The sequence below is a fragment of the Diceros bicornis genome, chromosome 13 (assembly GCF_020826845.1).
Source record: "Diceros bicornis minor isolate mBicDic1 chromosome 13, mDicBic1.mat.cur, whole genome shotgun sequence".
Taxonomy (NCBI): Eukaryota; Metazoa; Chordata; class Mammalia; order Perissodactyla; family Rhinocerotidae; genus Diceros; species Diceros bicornis.
Genome location: NC_080752.1, coordinates 36297473 through 36319578, shown reverse-complemented (window position 1 = coordinate 36319578; position 22106 = coordinate 36297473). Strand labels below are relative to the sequence as shown.

At 40.3% G+C, this 22106-nt stretch overlaps 1 protein-coding gene across 8 annotated transcripts in view; it reads left to right on the top strand.

Moving 5' to 3' along the window:
• The window catches only part of UBR4 (ubiquitin protein ligase E3 component n-recognin 4), a 134229-nt gene that overhangs the window by 6960 nt on the left and 105163 nt on the right, over positions 1–22106 (top strand). For all 8 annotated transcript variants that reach the window (XM_058553056.1, XM_058553055.1, XM_058553050.1 and 5 more), the window contains exons 3-18: positions 727–830; positions 1605–1734; positions 1849–1988; positions 2511–2613; positions 2734–2875; positions 3040–3164; positions 6211–6335; positions 6940–6999; positions 7111–7301; positions 10420–10519; positions 10657–10794; positions 11254–11371; positions 12217–12404; positions 13356–13515; positions 13633–13718; positions 20884–21053. In XM_058553056.1, the coding sequence (XP_058409039.1) occupies positions 727–830; positions 1605–1734; positions 1849–1988; positions 2511–2613; positions 2734–2875; positions 3040–3164; positions 6211–6335; positions 6940–6999; positions 7111–7301; positions 10420–10519; positions 10657–10794; positions 11254–11371; positions 12217–12404; positions 13356–13515; positions 13633–13718; positions 20884–21053 (2080 nt within the window). The remainder of the gene's footprint in view (positions 1–726; positions 831–1604; positions 1735–1848; positions 1989–2510; positions 2614–2733; positions 2876–3039; positions 3165–6210; positions 6336–6939; positions 7000–7110; positions 7302–10419; positions 10520–10656; positions 10795–11253; positions 11372–12216; positions 12405–13355; positions 13516–13632; positions 13719–20883; positions 21054–22106) is intronic.

The following is a 22106-nucleotide window of genomic DNA, read 5'->3' as shown; positions in this document are numbered from 1 at the left end:
TTCTAGGGGGTGGAGAGGATGGGTAGATGCTGACCTGGGGTTAGCAGCCACTAGCCAAGGCTCTATTCCTTATTTGGTTTTGGTGGGAAAGTAAATTCTGCTTTTGTGTTCTCTGGTATGTGAAGGTATTTCAACTTCAGTTCCCCAGCTTTTAAACTTTTCTACCCAAAAAGTGACCAAGCCCTTATTTTCCACTATTTCTGAATTTTTGCATTTTTAGTTTTTTTTTTTTTTTTAATCCTAACTCACATAGTTCTGAAGAATTCTAATTGTTTGTTTACTTAAATAGTTTGCGAAGCAAGTAAAATGAAAGGAAGCTATAGGGTTGCTGAATAATCTTTCAGTGTCTAATGCTGTTTGTTATAGGCACTGGCTGCTGGTAGAGGCATCACTTTTAGTTTGAAGAAACTTTGTGTAGGAACCCCTTTGCAAAAACGCATTTAGAACCTATGGGAAAGGAGAGGTAGTATATTCTAGTGGTTAAGAGCATGAACTCTAGAGCCAGCCTTCCTGGATCTGTAAGCCATTGGAAGTTATCATTTGCCAAGATGTCTTTGTTTGCTCCTTGGGTTGTTGGTTCTGAATAATTATTATCATAGAATGATATTGGGAATGTTGGATGTATGAAGCTCAATTCTTGTTTTGTTTGATTTGTTGACTGTAATTTATTGACTGTGAAGTGAGTTATAGCACTCTGGGGTTAAGTAAAGCTTATTACTTTCTCAGTTCCTCGGAACCAACTGCAGTCGGTGGCCGCAGCCTGTAAAGTCCTGATTGAGTTTTCTCTTCTACGTCTGGAGAATCCAGATGAGGCTTGCGCTGTGTCCCAGGTGAGAGTGAGGGGCCCATTGTGGCCCTTATTTTGAGGTAGGATTGTGACTAACTAGTGGAATGATGGGGAAGGGATGGCATAGAATGGGGGTTGGTAAACTTTTTCTGTATTAGGCCAGATAGTAAATAATTTGCTGACCAAGCAGTCTCTGTTGCAACTAGTCTCTGCCTTTTAAACTCTGCCTTTGTAGTGTGAGAGCAGCCACAGACAATACGTAAATGAATGAGTGTAGCTGTGGTCCAGTAAGTGTTATTTATAAAAGTAGGCAGTGGGCTGAATAGGGGCTGTGGTTTGCTAACCTCTAGTATAGAGAGCTGCCGAGGCTTTTTCAAGGATTGCACAGTTACATGCCTTCAGGGGCAGGCAAGTAACATCCAATGGGTTAAAGTGTGCTAGTGAGAAGGGTGCAGGACCCAGCTAAAGGGGCCAATCACTATTTGACTTCAGCTGATTGTTGCCATGCAGGAATGGAGGCTCAAAGTTGCTGTGTCTTGTGAATTATTGAGAGAGATAGGAAATCTGAATTTATATGTTAAACCTTCCATGTTTTAAAAAGTTAGCCGTAACTTCAAATTAAAAACAACAACACTATGAGGACAATAAGACAAATGTGCAAGCCAGATATGGTCTGAGGATGGTCGACTGTGATCTCTGCTTTATTTTTTCCTAATTTGCAGTTTTTGATATGAATGTATCATATTGGCCCTGTGCCACTTAAAGTCTCGAAAGAGTAGAATGTTCTAAAAGACATACTGAATTTGTTTTCTTTCAGAAACACTTGATTCTCCTCATCAAGGGCCTGTGCACTGGCTGTAGCCGACTAGACAGAACAGAAATTATCACGTTTACAGCAATGATGAAATCGGCCAAGCTGCCACAGACAGTGAAGACACTCTCAGATGGTGGGGATTCCTTTGCCAGACCTGGTTACTTGGCCACTTCTCTGTCCAGCTTCTACCTGTTTTGCCTTCTAGTGACACTGTCCTCATCCCTTTGTTTGCTTTTGTGTTTTGTAGTGGAAGATCAGAAAGAGCTGGCCTCACCCGTAAGCCCAGAGCTGAGGCAGAAGGAGGTGCAGATGAATTTTTTGAACCAGCTGACGTCAGTTTTCAACCCTAGAACTGTAGCATCACCACCCACTGGTCCACAGTCTCTGGTGAGTTACTTCAGCCAAATGTCCTCATCCCATGGGGTTTGCTAAAATGATAGATCATACTAGAAGAAATAAGTAACAAACATATTTTATATCTGTGATATAAAATGATGTACATGCCTATGGTAGAAAAAAAATGGAAGAATACAAAGCAGAAAAAAGCAGATCTCACCCCAACTCCTTTCATCCACAGTTATTACTATTTTGATGACCATTCTTCCAGCATTTCTCATTGCAAATAAACAAATACAAAGAGCATGTATAATTTTTCATAAAAGGCATCACTCTACTAGTTGTAAAATATATATATTTTAAAGCTATATATTTTTGCCCTCCTCTTGGGAAAATAGCTTGTATTTTCCCCACTGTTAGGAATTCCCCCCCCCCCCCCCATTAACTGGGGAGTCTGAAGAGTACCGTGGAGCTGCTGCTTACTTTGGACAGTTGTTTTGGTTCTGAACTAGGGCAGCAGTCAACAGGTGATAGTGTCTTGATAGGTCTTTCACATCCTATGTTTCTCTTCAGGCGGAAGGAGAAAATGATGAGCAGTCATCCACAGATCAAGCCTCTGCTGTCAAAACCAAGAATATATTCATAGCTCAGAACGTGGCTAGTCTTCAAGAGCTTGGTAAGACTCTAATTGTTGTCAGAAAACTGGTTTCTCTGCTTTTCAAAACTCCGTAAGTGGAAAAGAATCAAGCAGCAGACAAAGGCCTGTTTGTGAGGTCAAGCCTTTTCGTTAATTCAGGTGGCTCAGAGAAGCTACTACGTGTGTGTTTGAACCTGCCATATTTCCTACGCTACATCAATCGGTTTCAAGATGCAGTGTCGGCCAATTCCTTCTTCATCATGCCTGCAACAGTAGCAGATGCCACTGCTGTTCGTAATGGGTGAGGTTCTTCAGGGTGCATATACTTGACATTCTAATACTGCTCTCTAAAAGAGATAAACTGGTTAGTTTTTATGGCATGTCAACTTTCTTTAACTGTCAGATAGTAGAAGCAAGTGATTCAAAGAGACACTTTTGTTAATCTTTTCCTCTGTTATGTTCCAGTTTTCATTCACTGGTGATTGATGTAACTATGGCATTGGATACCCTTTCTCTACCTGTGTTGGAACCTCTCAATCCTTCTCGTCTACAAGATGTGACAGTCCTCAGCCTAAGTTGTCTGTATGCAGGTGAGAAGTTACTATGTCGGGTCTCATTTTCTCAGTTAAGCACATGTATACTTTCAGGAAACCATGAGATATTTCTTTTTTTTTTTTTTTTTTTTATAATTTTATTTATTTATTTTTTCCCCCAAAGCCCCAGTAGATAGCTGTATGTCATAGTTGCATATCCTTCTAGTTGCTGTATGTGGGACGCGGCCTCAGCATGGCCAGAGAAGCGGTGCGTCAGTGCGCGCCCGGGATCCGAACCCGGGCCGCCAGCAGCGGAGCATGCGCACTTAACCACTAAGCCACGGGGCCGGCCCTCCATGAGATATTTCTGAGTGCTCTACTTTCTTCCCCTTTACTTGGTCCCTTCCCTCGAGATTTACCTAATATCTAGGCGAAATGAAGTCTCTATAGGAATCTTGTAAATTGTCCTATTGTTCAACCGCTGGCATTGTCTTAAATGCATATTTGATTTCATAGTATGTGCAGATAATAAGTGTCTACTGGATGAAAAGCAAAATGCCCAGTACTGTTGGAATATTGAAATGAACAATGTGTAGTCCTCACCCTCAAGGATCCTACACCCGAGCAATGGAGAACAGACAGGACTACATAGTATGATACAAAACAGGAGATGATAAGGCAGTGAGAGAAGTATGGAATACTATCGGCACACAAAGAAGGGAGAGATTGAGTCTTGCTGTGGGAGCAGGTTTGGGGAAGGCTGCATGGAACAAGTGGTATCTGTTTATATTGATAAATATGACTAATGTTATTCTTCGTTCTACAAAATCCCCTTTCTTCCTGTTGATCACGCTGCCTTGGAAGTGGGTCCTGATAGCTGGTGTTTACTTTCTTTTAAGTTATTGTTACAGTGACTTTTTGACCCAATTCACTGATCCTTGGTTTTAAATTCCACGAGTTACCATACCCCTGGTATGTCCTGGAAGGTATAATAATTTCCGAAGTTTACTTGGTTCTGCAAGCGAGGATTTGAATAGTCTTCGATACCTGACCTTGGGAGCACCAAGAAATTGCTGAGATTGCTCATTTCCCTGCATTCTTTGAACAGCTTTATTTTGAACATCTATGTGCAGATAGGAGTATAAAGATAAAGGCGCTTTGGGGCCGGCCCAGTGGTGTAGTGGTTAAGTTTGCGTGCTCCGCTTTGTCAGCCCGGGGCTCTCGGGTTTGGATCCTGGGTGCGGACCCACGCACCACTTATCAAGCCATGCTGTGGCGGCATCCCATATAAAGTAGAGGAAAATGGGCATGGATGTTAGCTCAGGGCTAACATCAGCCCAGTCTTCCTCAGCAAAAAGAGCAGGATAGGCAACGGATGTTAGCTCAGGGCTAATCGTCCTCACGCACACACAAAAAAGATAAAAGCACTTTCAACTGGGAAACGTAGTAGTCGTGAAGTTCTGTCGTCGTGTCTCATAGGGCAGATAGGATTTCAGCCTAGCTGTTTCCCTAGGCAGAGGCAAAAGCAGGACCAAAAGTATCCTAGAGTATGGGGGAATGTACTGTGTAAGAGTGTGTGTATGTAAGTCTATGTGTGATTAGTGGGTGTTACAGCAGCTGGAGGGAAAGTAGGACCCAATCACAGAGGGGCTTAGAAATGTAGTCTCAGTTATTGGACCTATATCCTACAAGACAGCAGAGACCGTTAAAGATTTCGAAGTGTGTTGTGATCTGAGCTACATTTTAGGAAGAACATGCAAGCGGTAGTATGCAGGATATTTTGTGGGGAAATATGGGAGGCAGAAGATCTGTTAGGAGGAGTTTGAAGTCATTCAGGCAAGACACATTAAGGGCTTGAGCTAGTGCAGCAGCAGTAGAAACAGAAAGTTAAGGGTACATGTGAGGATGCACTGTCTCCAAGCCTGTTTCCAGGGTTTATTTCCTAGTCCTCTATCTCTGATCTCTGCATTTTTTAAATTTGGGGTTTAATTCCAATTTTCAGGGAATTTCTTGAATATCACGTGGATCTCTTAGTACTTAGTCAATAAGGATTAAAGATTCCTTAAAAATTCTTGGTTGGATTAAAGATCCCAGATATAGTTTTTTGAAATTTGGTCACTTGGGATTTGATTTAAAGAAAGAGATTTGACCTTAATGTCTTAGAGAAATACTAAGTGTAGGATTTTTTTTCCCCATAATCTTAAAAAAAATTTTAAATTTAATAGATTTTATTTTTAAAGCAGTTTTAGTTTTACAGAAAAATTGAGCATGTTGTACAGAGTTTCCATATACCCTGTCTTCACAGTACAGTTTCCCTTATTAACATATTGCGTTAATGTGATACATTTGTTATAATTGGTGAACCAGTATTGGTACATTATTATTAACTGGAGTCCATAGTTTACATTAGGGTTCCCTCTTTGTGTTACACAGTTCTGTGGGTTTTGACAAATGCATAGTGTCATGTATTCATCATCACTGTATCATACAGAAGAGTTTCACTGCCCTGGAAATCCCCTATGCTCCTCCTAATAGACCTTCTCCTCTATCCCTCCACCTACCCCCAACCCCCCTAGAAACCACTGATCTTTTTACTGTTTCCATAGTTTTACCTTTTCCAGAATGTCATATAGTTAGAATCAACTATATAGTTGATTCTATATGTAGCCTTTTCAGATTGGCTTCTTTTGCTTAGAAAGTGCATTTAAGGTTCCTCCATATCTTTTTGTGGCTTGATAGCTCATCTTTTTTTATTGCTGAATAATATTCCTTGTATGGATGTACCACAGTTTGTTTATTCATTCACCTATTGAAGGACGTCTTGATTTCTCCCATTTGTTGGCATTTATGAATAAGGCTACAGTAAATATCTGTGTGCAGGTTTTTGTGTGGATGGAAGTTTTCGACTCATTTGGTTAAACACCTAGGAGTGTGATTGCTGGATTGTATGGTAACACTATGTGTTAAGTCTTGCCCTTCTGGAATTTACTGTCAGTCATCAAATCATGGACTTGCTTGTGGGTAGGTTGTGATTTTGTGTTTCAATTTTGGTGGATTCTTGAGACTGTGCCGTGATTGGAATCTGTGCATCTTTTTTTTGCAGGTGTGAGTGTGGCAACTTGCATGGCCATCCTTCATGTGGGGAGTGCCCAGCAGGTGCGGACAGGGTCCACGAGCTCCAAAGAGGAAGACTATGAGAGTGACGCAGCTACGATTGTCCAGAAATGTGTAAGCCAGGCCTCGGGGACGCGGGAGCCTTGACTGTTCCAGTGAGGGCCTGTGGCCCGCTCCACCTTCTTCCTTGGTGGAGAAAAGGATGTGGGGTACTCTCCGCACTCCTTCCCTCTGGGTAGTAGGTCTGAGAGGTAGGCATTCAACTTCTTTATTTGGTAGATTGGTTGGCTCTGCAGAAAATACTGCAACTTTCTGGTGGCAGTGGACCTCGTAAAAGATGAGTAATTCAATCAGCCAATATATTTGGGGGCTTACTATGTGTTGGTGTACTTTTAGTGGAGACAAGATTGTTTCAGAAAGTGTTAAGTGTACCAGACCAATAAGTGTGATGGAAAGTGATCTTATGTGGGCCTGGGTGTGCCACTTTAGATTGGGTGGAGAGAACGCCTCTGGGAAGGTGACATTTGACCTGAATGAAAAACGAGAGTCGATGCCATGTGAAGATCAAGGAAAGTGTGATGGAATTATGTCATTGGAAAGGATCACTGAACTTGAGGATATTTAACTCTTCAAGCTAAGTTAATTTGAGTAGGATTTAGCATTTATAATGAAATAGGTCAGCTTGCTCAGGTTTTTGTGTCTGTTTGATATTGCACAGCTTGAAATCTATGACATGATTGGACAAGCAATCAGCACTTCCCGCCGGGCTGGTGGTGAGGTAAGAAGCGTGTCCGCTATGTTCCTGTCTTACAGCCTCTAAGATGTGTTCCTGTCTTGTAGCTTATAAGATCCCTATGTTCATATTTCTCTTTTGTGCCTTTTCCAACAGCACTATCAGAACTTCCAATTGCTGGGTGCCTGGTGTTTGTTAAACAGCCTTTTCCTCATATTGAACCTCAGTCCTACTGCCTTGGCTGATAAGGGGAAAGAGAAAGACCCACTCGCTGCACTCCGTGTCAGAGACATCCTTTCTCACACAAAAGAAGGAGTGGGCTCTCCTAAACTGGGGCCTGGAAAAGGGTATGTGTTTGCTTGATTGCTACTCACATTTTCTTTCTCTGCCATTTTATATTGATGGGAGCCAGTGTAACTCCTCTCATCTCCACATTGATAGAAAAATTTACCTCCATACCCATCTGAATTTAACAACAAAGATGATGATCATAGTCTGCTACTCCACATCCTAGCTGTGTGATTTGGGGTAAATCACTCATTCTCTCTGATCTTGTTTCCTTATCTATAAGAGAGAGAAAATATCTGTGTAATATATATTTTAGCATTTTTATGAGGTTCAAATCAGAAAAAAATAGTGCTGTTTTGTAAAATGGGCTCGTTTGACTTGGAGTTGATTACTCACTTGCATGTTTAACCTGTAAAGTGAGGATCCTGTCAGGTCCTCCTGGCTTGCTTCTGGAAACATTTGCTGTTTTGAGGAAGTCTGGACAATAAGCCCTGCTTGCAAGGAAAGAAGTTAGAGATATGACTTCTGTGCTGTTCAAGGTTTTATTTCCTAAGCCCAGGCATTTCTGAATATCATTTATTCATTCAGTCCCTACCATGTCCTAGGCTCTAGGCAGGCATTGAAGATATAGCACTAATCAAAGCAATGTTCTCACCTTTGTAGAGTTTATTTTCTGATTGGGGCAACAGTGAACAAATATGCTAATAAGTTCACGATAGATGATCATATATGAGTGTCATGAAGAAGAATAAGCCAGAGCAAGGGAATGGAGAGTGACAGGGGCCGTTACTTTGGTCAGGCTGGTCAGGAAAGGGCTCTGAAGGCAAGATGCAGAGAACATATGTGAAGTGACAGAATGAGCCATGCGAATGTTTGGGGTAGAATTGTTCAGGTTTTGAGGTAGAAGTATGATTGGCATTTTCTAGGATCAGCAAGGTCAGTGTGGTTAGAGTAAGAAATCAAGGAAGGAGAGTGGTGGAAAATTAGGTCAGAGAGGTAGGCTGGGCCCAGATCACCTAGGGCCAAGTGTAGTTGGTAGGTGTTAGAGGGTTTTCAACAGGAGAGTATTATGATCTGATTTATTAGTGATCTGAGAACCCAGCTGATATGTGGAGAATAGACTGCGGGGTCATGAGGAGGGAGAACAGTTAGGAAGCTAATACAGTACTCCAAACGAGAGATGAAGGGGACTTGGAAATGGTGGTGGTGGTAAAGGCAGAGAGAGGAGGTCAGATTGGGATATGTTTTGAAGGTACAGCTGACAGGATTTGCTGAGAGCTTGGATGTTGAGTGTGAAAAATATGACATCAGAATTTTTGGCGTGAGCAACTGGGTTGTGTAACTTAACTGAGAGGGAACATCAGCTTAGGAGTAGATTGGGTGGCAGGAAGGGGAAAAAACAAAGAATTTAATCTTGGCCGTACCGAGTTTGAGATGACTGTCAGACCTGTTGGTGAGATGTTGAGTAGGCAGTTGGGTCTGTGAGTCTGGAGTTCAACGAGGAAGTCAAATTCTGGACCTCATTCAACACGTTAGTCACTGAGTATCTTCTCTGTCCCATGCTCTGTGCCAGTTCTAGAAAGCTGTGATGAACAAAAAAATAGACACATTACCAACAGACATGAAGTTGATATGCAAATATATATAAAATTTTATCTAAAGAGTATTATAATAGGGGCTTTTGACCTGGTCAGAAAAGTCAAGGCAGGCTTCCCTGAGGAAGTGTTAATTGAACTGAAATCTGAAATAGGCGTCAGGATGGTAGGCAGTAGATACTAGGCAGAGTGGGGAGGCAAGTGAGTTCCAGAGAGAACAGTGGTTTGTGATTTTGTGAGTGTCTGTCTTCACTCTTGGCGTTGTAAAGAGAAATGGGAGAAGCCAAAAGGCACATCCTTAGAAGTAGCAGTTACATTTCAAAAATGGCTATTGGTGAGATTTAAAAAGAGTATGAGTACATTGCATAAGTTTCAAAATATAAGAAAGCAAAAAAAATCATTGCAAATTGTACCACCCACATTGGTTACCATTCTTCCAGACATTTTTCTGTGCATGTATGTAAGAGATATGTTTACAAAAATAGGATAATTGTTTCAAAATACTGTATACTTCTTTTCAGTGACGCTTTCATAGATTCTATATAAGTTTTTAATGGCTGACGGTATTCCATTATATAAATATACCATTGTTAACGAATTACCTTATTGAACACTTATTTAGGTTGTTCCAGATTTCTTGTTTTGATAAACCATGTTTTCATAAACCTTCTAAAACATAAATCTTTGTGAAACTTATTTCATTATCCCCTTGCAGGAAATTCCTAGAAGTATAATTGTAAGGACAAAGGGCACACGTATTTAAAAATTTGAAATGTTTTGCCAAACTGCTCTAATTTGCATTCCTACCAGCTGTGTGTGCAAACGCCCGTTTCCCCAGGTTGTGTTGACAGTGGGCATCATTTGTCTTCATGTTCGCTACTCTTAGAGGAGGAAGATGTTATTATATTGCTCTTATTTGTATTTCTTTGATTCCTAGTGTGATTGTGGTCCTTTTCACATATTTATTGATCATCTGTGTTTCTTCTTTTGTAAACTGTCTATTTCCTTTGCCCCAGTTTTCTCTTCAGTGTTTGTCCTTTTTCTTACTGATTTACACTAGCTTATTGTATATTAGATATACTAACCCTTTGTCATATGGTCATTTGGACAGAAGGAAGAAGTTTTACTCAGATTTAATGTAAAACTTTGTTTTTATTCGCTTTGGTTTGTGCCCAGATACTCTATAGAATTTGATAATTTTTAACCTTTTTCTTCTCAAAAGAATGACTTTTAAAAAGTTCAACCAACATTTAAATGTCAGCATTTTCATATGCTCCAAAAGCTTTGAATTGATAGTTTAAATTCCAAACTTCCATGGATTTGGAAGAGTTTCTTCTAGTCCTAGAGTTCTCAACCTGAAGCCTATGAATCCTTAGGCAGTCTGTGGATGGGCTTCAGGGAGATTGTGAGCTTCTGAAATTATATGCAGGTTTTGTGTGTTGGTGCAATTCTTTTTCTCTGGGGAATGGCCCATAGATTCTGAAAGGGTCTGGGACCCCAAAATGGCAAGATCCACTGTTTCCAAGGTTGTAATTTGTTTTAAGTTATCTTAAGGTTTGTGTTTTCCTTTTTCTTTGTCTAGGCATCAGGGATTTGGGGTGCTCTCAGTAATATTGGCAAACCATGCTGTCAAGCTGTTAACATCTCTCTTTCAAGACCTGCAGGTGGAGGCTCTGCACAAGGTGAGGGGGTTGTACTCCAGGAACCAGCATATTGATTGCTGGGTCCACTTCTGGGCAAGCTCGGTGAGCCATCAGATCAGGTTGTTATTTCCTGCTGAGTTGTATCACTAGTTCTCTTTTGATGTTGTTGCCCTCAGGGTTGGGAGACTGACGGTCCCCCGGCAGTCCTGAGCATTATGGCCCAGAGCACCTCCATACAGAGGATTCAACGGCTGATTGACTCTGTCCCACTGACGAACCTGCTGTTGACTTTACTCTCAACTTCCTACAGAAAGGTGGGTGGGGTCATGCCATTAATAATTTGGAAGATCTTCTTATATAATATAACCTTCTCAAAATGAATAAGACTGTACACTGTGACCTTTATAAACCCAAAATTCGTGTTTTGAAGATGAGAGGAATATTTAAATGGTACCAAACATTTGAATCACTGCTTGATTACCAGCCTTATGATGCATATCGCTACTTGGTGATTTGTGACAGTTGGCTTGCCGAAGCAAACAGAGGACACTATGGAAACTTTCCTTTTTCAATTCTTGTCCGTATCTCTGGTTTTGGAATGCTTTTGTAGGATAAAGTGATGAGAGTCCTGAGGGGAGCTATTAGGAGAACTACTTCTTGGAATTAGAATAAAGAGTAAGACATGGAGAAAACTTTTTATGTGGTGAGTGAGATGAAGTAGGATGGCTCTGTTTTTCGATCATCAATTATAAAAAATCGCGCTGTGTTCCTAGGCATGTGTCCTGCAGCGTCAGAGGAAGGGCTCCATGAGCAGCGATGCCAGCGCCTCTACTGACTCAAACACCTACTACGAGGATGATTTCAGCAGCACGGAGGAGGACAGCAGCCAAGGTAGAGGCCTCTCTTCTCTCGTCCAGAAGAGAAGCTACAGAGTATGACAGGAAGTCTCCCCACAGGTCCCTTTGGTTCCCTGTTTACCATTTCCTTTCTCCTGGCTAGCCTGGGTCTTGCTTTCATGTGCATGCAAAGGTGGCATGTTATTTAAGAGTAAGTTGAGCTGTTGAAGACCAAATGATAGAAACTACTATACTTTTCATTCCTTTCCCTCCAAAATCAACATACAGCTCGGTTGTTCATATTTCTTTTTGTGTCGACCCATTTTGTGAACTCTTCCCTGAGCTTTCCAGGTGAAACTCACAAGGTCATGTGTGAGGTGTTTGGTTTGGCTTCTGTCGTAGATTTGTGGCTTGGGGAAGCACAGGGAGAGCAACTCCACACTCTCTTGTAGTGAACAATGGACAAAACTAGCATTCCCTCCTGCCATAGTTTGGAGAGAGACTGAATAAGACAAATATCTCAGATTCTTTATAATCAAGTTTGTGGGAACAATGTAGAGTATTGTCAAAGGTACACTTCTTGGGGTTTACAATTGATAAATAAGTAAAAATTTGCTCTTGAAAATGTTTGGCTTGTTGCCAGTAAAATAAAGTGAGGTTATTTCTCTTCTTTCATTGGGCTCCTTTAAAAAATGTTTTATTGAGGTATAATTTAAATACAATAAAATGCTCTCATTTTATGTATACAATTAGATGAGTTTTGACAAATTCTGCAATCACATAATTACCACTACAATCAAGATATCTTTATGTTCCTTTTGACTTGGGCCCTTTTACAAAGCAGATGTACTAAAATTTAAAAAAACGTTATTTTTGTTACTTTTCTCTTCCTCTGTTCAGATGATGACAGTGAGCCTATTTTGGGGCAATGGTTTGAGGAGACCATCTCCCCCAGTAAAGAGAAAGTGGCACCTCCGCCTCCTCCTCCGCCCCCTCCGTTGGAGAGCTCTCCTCGAGTTAAAAGCCCCAGTAAGCAGGCGCCTGGTGAGAAGGGCAACATTTTGGCTAGTCGCAAAGATCCTGAGCTGGTAAGAGTGGATTTCTGAGGTTTAGGGGACAGAGAAATGGGGAGGAGTGTGAAAAACAAATCATTTGAACTAAAACATTTTTGAAGGTTGGATAACTGTAATGTTTCAAGATATTTTTACTTAGGACTTAAGTGTATCAATTATGTTTGATTAAATAACTTGTATTCCTGGTATTGTTTCTCTGATTCATGGTTAATGACATAGACTTCGGAGTTAGACACAAGTGAGTTTGAATCCTACTTCTACTACTTATTGGCTTTGTGACTTTGGGCAAGAATCTGAACTTTTCTGAGCCTCAGTTTTGTCTTCTATTGTATGGGAGTACTTGTACCTGCCTCTAAGAGTATTGTGAAGAATTAGAGTCAGCATAGGTCTGGTACATCATAAATACTTGCTATTTGTTCAACCAATATTTATTGATTACATACTATGTGTCAACCCATATTCTGAAGCCATATCAGTAAACAAGTCAGATAGAATCCTTGCTTTCATACAGGTTAGTCTAGTCAAGGATGTGGGCATAAAACATTTACACAATAATTCAATTTAATTTTAATAGAGAAATAAAGAGCTGGGAGTTCTATATGTATATAATGATAATATAGACTTTAGAATTGAATATATCAATAATGTCCTAGAGCTAGACAAATACAGGACCTTAGAGGAAAGAAAGAAATGAGGCAGTCTATTTGGAAATCCTCTCTCTTCATACAGTATTTTGTGAAGTCTGCTGTATTAAGCCAGCACACCATTTTGTATAACTGGTAGAATTACACGGGAAAGACTGTCATAATTAAACTGAGTCTCACTGTACGTGATTTAAAATCGAATTCTTTAATTCATTGTGTTTATTGCATGAGACCTGTGGGCATATTTTATTTCCTACTTGTATTTAGGGTTTGTAGGAACGCTGGGCTTAAGAACCTGAGACGAGCCTTTTTGTGTTTTCAGTTCTTAGGTCTGGCTTCCAGCATTTTGAACTTCATCACCTCTTCCATGCTGAACTCGCGGAACAATTTTATCCGAAACTATCTGAGTGTCTCTCTTTCAGAACACCATATGGCCACCCTGGCCAGTATCATTAAGGAGGTGGACAAAGATGGACTCAAGGGTCGGTAGATAGGATATGAGCCTGGTGGATGTTTGCTAGTGGGGTTTGGCTGTTGGCAGGGTGGTGTGATGCATCAAGTTGCTGCTTCTGTAACTGGTTTTCCCACTTGTCTTCAAGGTTCATCAGATGAAGAGTTTGCTGCTGCTCTCTATCACTTCAACCACTCGCTGGTAACTTCTGACCTCCAGTCACCTAACCTGCAGGTTTGTGTGCACTGTGACTTTAGGCCAAGAGCTCTCGACATCAGCTCTCGGCAGGCACCGTTGTTCCTGTTGCTAAGGAACACAGTTTGTCATGGAATCCCCTCACTGGAAAGAGTGTTGAGAGGTTATTCTGTTATGTCCCTCTGCTTTAATTAGGATCATTTCAAGAAAAAGAAAGTGTGTCCTTTATCCCTAAGTCACTCAGTAAGCTTAAAGAAAAGGAAAAACTACAAAAACAAATAACTCCCGATGACTATCCTAGTAGAAAAGTGGACAAAATAGACAAGAAGGCAATTTATTAAAAAAGAAATATAAGTGGCCAACAAACTTAGGAAATGTTCACCATCATTAGTAATCTAAGAAATACAAGTTAAAATGTGTGTTTTAAAAGAATCAAGCAAATTACAGGAGATAGATGTTCTTATATACTCTCCTGCTTGTAAACCCACCACCAAAATAAAGTCTAGGATCTTGATTGTGGTCTTCTAAATCTTACAGTTTTTCTCTCCTAACTGAAGTAGCTGACATCTTGAATCTTAAATCTCAAATTCCTTGTTTCCTTAGTTTCATATATATATTTTTTGCATTTTTCTTAAATTTTAAAATTATTTGATTGTTTTTAGCTTTATAGCAAATGACATCACGCTCTATGTAATCTTTTTAGGTTTTCTGTTTTCACTTGATAACGTTTACTACTGTGTTGCCAAAATTCATCTGTATTGTTGCATATTTCTCTAGTCCTTATTTTGACTGCTATTTGATGTTCCATCATGTTTGTGACTATACCAGTTTATTCATCTCTCCTCTGCTCCCACTGATGGACACTTGGGTTTTGTCCAGTGTTACTGCTATTCCAGGTGTTGCTGTGATCTTTTTTGTACGTGTCCCCTGTTATACAAGTGCTTCTCTGGTGACTATGACCAGGAGTGGAACTGACGGGTGATAGAGTGTGTGACCTCAAGCAGATCATGCCAAACTCTGAGGTAGCTGCTCCACCTTTTGCTTCCGTCAGTGGCATCAGAGACACGTGGATTCACGTTCTCTCCAGCATTTGCCAGTGTCACATTTTGATGATAACTTTCTTAACGGGGTCAAAGTTGGTGGTTCTCAATCTCTAGTGTACATGAGGACCCCTGGGGAGTTTGTTAAAAATGCAGATTCCTAGTTACTACAGCACTCCCCTCCCCCGGCAGAATTTAATTTGGTAGATCTCCAGATTTGCCCCAAGACTGTTTTGAAAAATTTTTTGGTACTCTTCAGTGGATTCTCGGAATCCTAAGACACAATTCAAGGGCTTGCACTTGCCCCCACAGGGACAAAATCCGGGAAACTATTTCAGGAGGTTAAAATTGATTCTCATAATCTCAAGCTATTTGAGAAATTCTTTAAAATTCTTTTTGTTGTTTAAAAAGATAATTATAAAACCTATTTATACGTATTTACTATTACATGAATTTTTTTTGGCAGGAAAGGGAATATAAATTGAGTAGAAAGTTGTTGACCTACCTAAGATGAAGAGAAGGAAATGCTTTAGTTAGTATATTGCTTGCAGTGCCTTCTCATACTGTATAGGATTACGGTGTCCTGCCCAAGTTATCAGCTCTTTGCCCAGATCTGCGTTTATTAGGGAAGTTCCAAAGTTCATAAACTTGGCCTTTTCCTGTCTAAACTTGTCCAAATAATGGGGAAGAAATATTTTTCTCTAGAGAATAGGAGTTCTTAAGATTTCCTGTAATGATGTTGCCCTCTTAGCATTTTAAAAATAATTACAGACCTTGCGTGGACATGCAGACTGGCTGCCCATCACTACTGACTTTATGTAGAGGAAATCCTCAAACCCCCTTTTCATTCCATCTCCAAACAAGGGGCTTTAAATTCTTCCCCCACATTTTACTGCTATGATGGAAGAAATGAAGGATAGTCTGTAATCTTTGTTGTTAGTGCTGTCGAGTTGATCCCGACACCTAGCGCCCCTGGGTACAGTAGAGCGAAACCCTGCCCGGTCTTTTCGCACCATCCTCTCACCTCCCGGTGCTGTATCAGACAAGCTCCGCTGCTATTCATGGGGATTTCATGGCCAATTTTTTCGAAAGTGAGTGGCCAGGTCCTTTTTCCTACTCTGTCATAGTCTGGGAGCTTTGTTGAAACCTGTCCACCATGGACCCTGCTGTTACTTGAAATACCTGTGGTGTAGCTTTCAGCATCACAGCAACATGCAGCTGCCACAGTATGACAACTGACAGATTGGTAATGTGGTTCCCTGACTGGGAAACAAACCTGGGCTGCAGCAGTGCGAGTGCCTAATCTTAACCACGAGACCACCAAGGCTAGTTAGTGTAATCTGACTATCTGCTGTTGAGTTCCCTTACCTTGGATATTGTTTCTTTGGAGTAATATACAAAGCCACTTTACCCAAGGTGCCTGACTTATGTTGCAAGACACACACAGTGTCCTCGAAGGGAGGTTAATAAAATGTACCCCAGTCTGTGAAAGTAAACAAATAAAAGTTATGTCTTAAGAATTGTCTTCAACTGTCAAGGCAATAAAGAACTATGGTTTTGAGTTAGTAAAACTATTCTCTATTAGAGAAGAAATTGAAACTTACTTATTGATGACTTATGAACATCTTGGGAAGAGGACTTTGTGCTGAAAGGTTGTAGGAGAAGTTGTGCTTGGTTGGCATGGCCCCTCAATTTTTTCTTTCAAATTTGTCTAATAAAGCAGTCTACTAAGATGATTTGTGTCTTCTGAAGCCAAATGAGAAAGCAGGCTTTTGTCTGGTTTTCCATTGGCATTCTGCTCCATTGGCCATCAGTGAGTAACTCAGTCTCTGGCCCCACTTCCTTCTCTGGGTGTCGGGGCTGAATGTTCTAGCCCTTTAATCACATGGTTGGTTCCTCTGGCAGCCAGCCCCCATCCTGAAGCTAACTATGGCCCACCAAGAGTCACCTCGTTAGCATAAACTGAGGTGTTAATGAAAGGGGCTTATAACAAAAGATGCACCTCTCACCCATCACTCAAGAAGTTACAGGAGTTTTAAGAGCTGTGTGCCAGGAATGGGACAAAGACAAGATGTGTAGTTCTTATGTCAAAATATCATGTATTATATTATATATACACTAATATACCCATTAATGTATAATGGGTATGGGTACAGAGTTTCGGTTGGGGAAGATAAAAAAGAGCTGGAGATGGATGGTGGTGATGGTTGCATAATGTGTATGTATTTAATGCCATAGAACTGTACACTTAAAAAGGTAAAAATGGTAAATTTTATGTTATTTTATCACAAAAAAAGTAAAAAAAAAAAAAGTACCTGCCATATGGTACTAGTACCTGTTAAACATTAGCTGCTGTCTTTATTATTTTGTTACTATTATTCTTATTTAATATTGTATTTATTATTATATTTAATATTACATATAAAATTATAATTAATAATATTACTACTACAGTGATCTGGGTTCATTCTTTCAGTAAGTATTCATTGAGCACTTACTATGTGCCAAGAAATAAAGGTACTGAAGAAATAAAGATGACTTGAATTAGTGTGGGATCATGAGAAAAGGGGGAGATATGGTGTAGGTAAAGGCCTATCGTAGAAATGATAGGAAGTTATCTAAATGGGGTGAAGGACATGGAGAGGAAGGAGTCTAAGATATTGCCTGGGTCTAAAATGCAAATGAAACTGGAGGGATGCTGTTGTCTTTAATAGAAATCGGGAAGTCGGGAAGGAGAGTTTGGAGGTAGAAGGAGCGGTATTGAATGCTCAGTTGGCTCACTCCTAGGTTTAAGTCAGCTCAGAGATTGTGTTTACTCATGGAGCACTTATTTATTTCACATTTACTCAGAATGAGCCTTTGGATTCTTTAGGTACACGAGGCACAATTTGCTGTTTTCTCTCTGTTTTTAAAAACAAGTCAGTGTCAGCTTACCAACACAACTTTCTTTTCGTCACTTATGGTAGGCCAGCCTTGAAGCCTTCGTGCAGTCTAGAAAATTGTGTAGCCGAGTGTGAGGCTCTCCATTAAGGAAGGAGTAAGCTAAAGGCAGTTAGCAGAGCCATTACCTATGTGATTACATCACTTCCTTTGTCAGTATGTAGCCCTTTCAGTCAAATGAGAAAAAACATTGTGTATTTTTGTATACAAGAATTGTATACAAGAATTTTGTATTCAAGAATTATATGCAAGAATGGTACATTGTATATTATTAATGTTTTCAGTTTAAATAAACAGTCACCATTACAACTATTGAAAAAAAGCATTTTAAATATGATGAAATTTTGAGGTGCTAGTAGGATGAAGACGTCTAAAAAATAGTTGGAGATGTGAGTCTGAAAAGTTAGACTCACATTTAAAACTCTAAAAAAGAGTTAAAAAACTGAGATTGATAATACAGCTTTGGGAATTATCCGCCAAGAGGCAGTTGTTGAAGTAATGAGGAACAGTGAGATGGACGGAGGATAGCGAGAGGGGTGAAGGCTGGAGCCGGAGCCGCAGGAAGGCCGATGTTAAAGGGGTGGAGGAGGGGGACTTGGAGGGGAGGAGGGAATGGTGTCGGCCAGGGTTGTGCTGCTGTGCTGTGGCTCGGGCTTCCTTCTTAGAAGTCAGTTCCTCTTACTTAAGCTAATAAGAGTTGCAGTGACAGGGAAAAGCCAGATGTGTGAGGGATGTTAGCTCATTTCTTACAGCGCTGAGGCCTAAAACAACTGACCTAAGACAGACAAAAAAACACTTTACTTAAAAAAATATTGTAGAAATAACATTATAAGGAATATATGTTAACTGTAATCCTTCCACTAAATTCATGATTTTAATTTTCCGTGTTTCCTTCTAGTACCTATCCATATAGATAGTTGCATAGTTTTATAGTTATAATCAGAACATCAAAACATCTCTTGGTTTCTGCTTTTTCAAATTTTACTATTTTGTGTGTGTGTGTGTGTGTGTGTGTGTATACACACATATATAACTTTTTTTTTGCTGAGGAAGATTCACCCTGAGCTAACATCTGTTGCCAATCTTCCTCTTTTTGCTTGAAGAAGATTTACCCTGAGCTAACATCTGTGCCAGTCTTCCTCTGTGTTGTATGTGGGTCGCTGCCGCAGCATGGCCACCAATGTGGGGTGTAGGTCCATGCCCGGGAACTGAACCCAGGCTGCCAAAGTGGGGTGCACCAAACCTAACCACTAGGCTGCGGGGCCAACCCCTATGTATAACATTTTTATGTTTACCTTGGTCTTTATAGTTGCCACCATTATGGCTGCATGTCCCTTGATTTGAACACTTAGATTTTTTTTTATTACAGTAGGGCTACAGTTAATATTTTTGATATAGCTCAGGCATGTTTATTTTTTTGAATTGTTTCCGTGAGTCAGGAATTGAGAAGTCGTTTTGGGGTATGGTGAGCATAGTGATTAAGAATGTAGGTTTTAGGGGCTGGCCGCGTGGACTAGTGGTTAAGTTCGGCACACTCCACTTTGGCAGCCTGGGTTCGGTTCCCGGGTGTGGAGTTAACACCACTCGTTGCAGCCATGCTGTGGCGGCGACCCACGTACAGAATAGAGGAAGATTGGTGCAGATGTTAGCTCAGGGTGAATCTTCCTCAGCAAAAAAAAAAAAAAAAGAATGTAGGTTTTAGAGATAAATCTGGCTTCAACACTTGGTCATCTTGTGGCTTTGGTTGTGTTCACCTTAAACCATTCTGAGCTCCATTTCCCTCATCAGTAAAATGGAGCACATACCCACCTAACGTTACAGCTCTGAGCATTGAGTGTGACGGTGTATGTACAGCACTTAGGCTGTGGTAACAGCCCAAAACATGTGAACTACTCTTGATAGCTGTGACATTTTGAATAATTATTTCCAAGGAATGGAGTCGATGTTTTATAAGAATATAATTTAATTTGGCAGACTTAGAAATTTATTCTATATCCTGAGGTAATCATGATTTGTGTTTTCTGAAGCCAAATGAGAAAGCAAGCTTTTGTCTGGTTTTCCACTGGCATCCTGTTCAGTTTGTGTGTGTGTTTGAGAAGATAAGTTGCAGCTTAGGTAACTGAGCTGAAAGTAAAGCTCATTTGAGAGACATGCTACAACTGAAGGGAAAGACAACCCCGATTAGTTCTAGATGCCTTGACATCTTATAGGCAAAATTCCTCTGCTAATACTGTTGATACAAGTTGTTAGACCTACACATTGTTGGATCTCCACCTTTTGAATGTTATTTGTAGTACGTAACTGATTATGAAAGAAAAACGGTTAGCTGTTACACTTGTTCAAAAAGTTTTCTTTTGAAGGCACAGACTTTTCATGTTCTATCTATTTGGTAAATTATTCTGATTCTGCTGTCTCAGTGCATTTCTCTTTTCTCAGGACCCCATTTCTGACACTAATTAACTATTGTTGTTAATGGGGTTAGGTTGGTAATTTTTCCTTTATACTTTTCTCATTTTTGAATGAAATGATCTTTCTCCAAACCACTTCTAAATCTGATTTTCTTGTCCTCCTTTCTTTAAAATACAATGGTCCCCTCTTATCTGTGGTATTGTTTTCCAGGGTTTCAGTTACCTATGGTCAACCGCAGTCTGAAAATATTAAATGGAAAATTCCAGAAATAAACAATTCATAAATTTTAAATCTTGTGCTGTTCTGAGTAGCTTGATGAAATTTTGAGCTGTCTCGTTCCATCCCACCCAGGATGTGAATCATCCTTTGACTATGGTATCCACGCTATATACACTACCTGCCTGTTAGTCACTTAGTAGCCGTCTCGGTTATCAGATGGACTGTCATGGTGTCGTAGTGCTTGTGTTCAAGGAGCCCTTATTTTACTTCATAATGGCCCCAAAGCGCAAGAGTAGTGATGCTGGCAATTCGAATATAGCAAAGAAAAGTTATTGTTGTTAATCTCTTACTGTGCCTAATCTATAAATTAAACTTTATTGTAGGTATGTATGTATAGGAAAAAAGAGTATATATAGGATTTGGTATTATCTGTGATTTCAGGCATCCACGGAGGGTCTTGGAACATATCCCCCCTAGATAAGGGGGGACTGTTGTATTCTTTTCGGTATTAAAAAGTAACGTTAGTGAGCATTAGTAACCTTTTGGCCTCATTCCCTCCTTTTTCCTAATGGTCTCTTGTCTGTCTTTCATGTCAGAACACACTGTTGCAGCAGCTGGGCATCGCTCCTTTCTCTGAGGGCCCCTGGCCCTTGTACATTCACCCCCAAAGCCTCTCTGTACTTTCACGCCTCTTGCTCATCTGGCAGCATAAAGCCGGCGCTCAAGGTGATCCCGATGTACCGGAATGCCTTAAAGTTTGGGACAGGTAAGATACCTCCAAGAGAAGCCCTGTGGAGAAGGTTATTTACTTCTTAAAATTTGTTTGCCTTCTTTGTAGTTACTCTGGGGCTCTGAGATGGTACTCTGCCGATCGTGTTTAGAGTGGCGAGGGTGGAGGAGTGTGTTTCTGATGCGGGTAGCTTGGGGAAGATGTACTGTGTAAAACACAGAAGTTCATAAGCTCTGGTCTGGAAACAGAATCTTCCTTTAGTACATGGGGGATTTGGTTGCAATTATGAGATAGAATCTGAATCCTGAATGTAACCACTTTTATCCTGACCTGGTTTTTTGAAAGAGAGAGAGCAGGGAAGCCAACTCTGTCTTTGGTTATTTTGCTTTCAACATAAAACCACTTAGAGTGACTTGCAGTCTTTTTTGGACAACTTTTAAAGAATTTTTTTACTTGAGGGAAGCTCAAATTAATCATCTAAATCCTCTTTAGATGGACGTATATTTGCCATTTTTGTTTACATGGTTAGGAGTCTTCAAAGCAGGTTGTTTTCCTAAAAGCCTTTGCTTTTCTCTTCCCTATTCTCTGATCAAATAGCTCTAATGCTGGATTTGAGAAATCATAAACCCCCTTGAATGCCAAAGACCCAGTATATTTTTCCTGGTGGAATCTTGCAAAAAAGCCAGGAGGTGGAGGGTGGGATGTGGTGAGGCAAACCCTTATTAAAACACAAATCTCTTTCCTAATAGCCAAAGGCAGTGGGAACAGTTGGCTACTTCATTCCTTTTTTGCATAAAAGCTCTTCTGACAAGTTCTCTGAGAAGTATAATTTCTTTTTTATTGCTTTCTAGTGCACCGAGTTATTTTTAAATAAAATCGTGCAGTGATTTTCACCTGCAGTGTAAATTCTCAACACAAGAATTAAACTGTAGAATCAAAAGTATAGGGGAAAGTAATTGAATTATTTCTACCTGCTCAGGTTTATTAATTAAGAAAAAAAAAATCACCTTTTGGGGAGCTTGCAGTTCTTTCCATTGTCAGAAATGGCAGGGTGGGTGGTAACACTACTGTGGCCACAGTGGACATTGC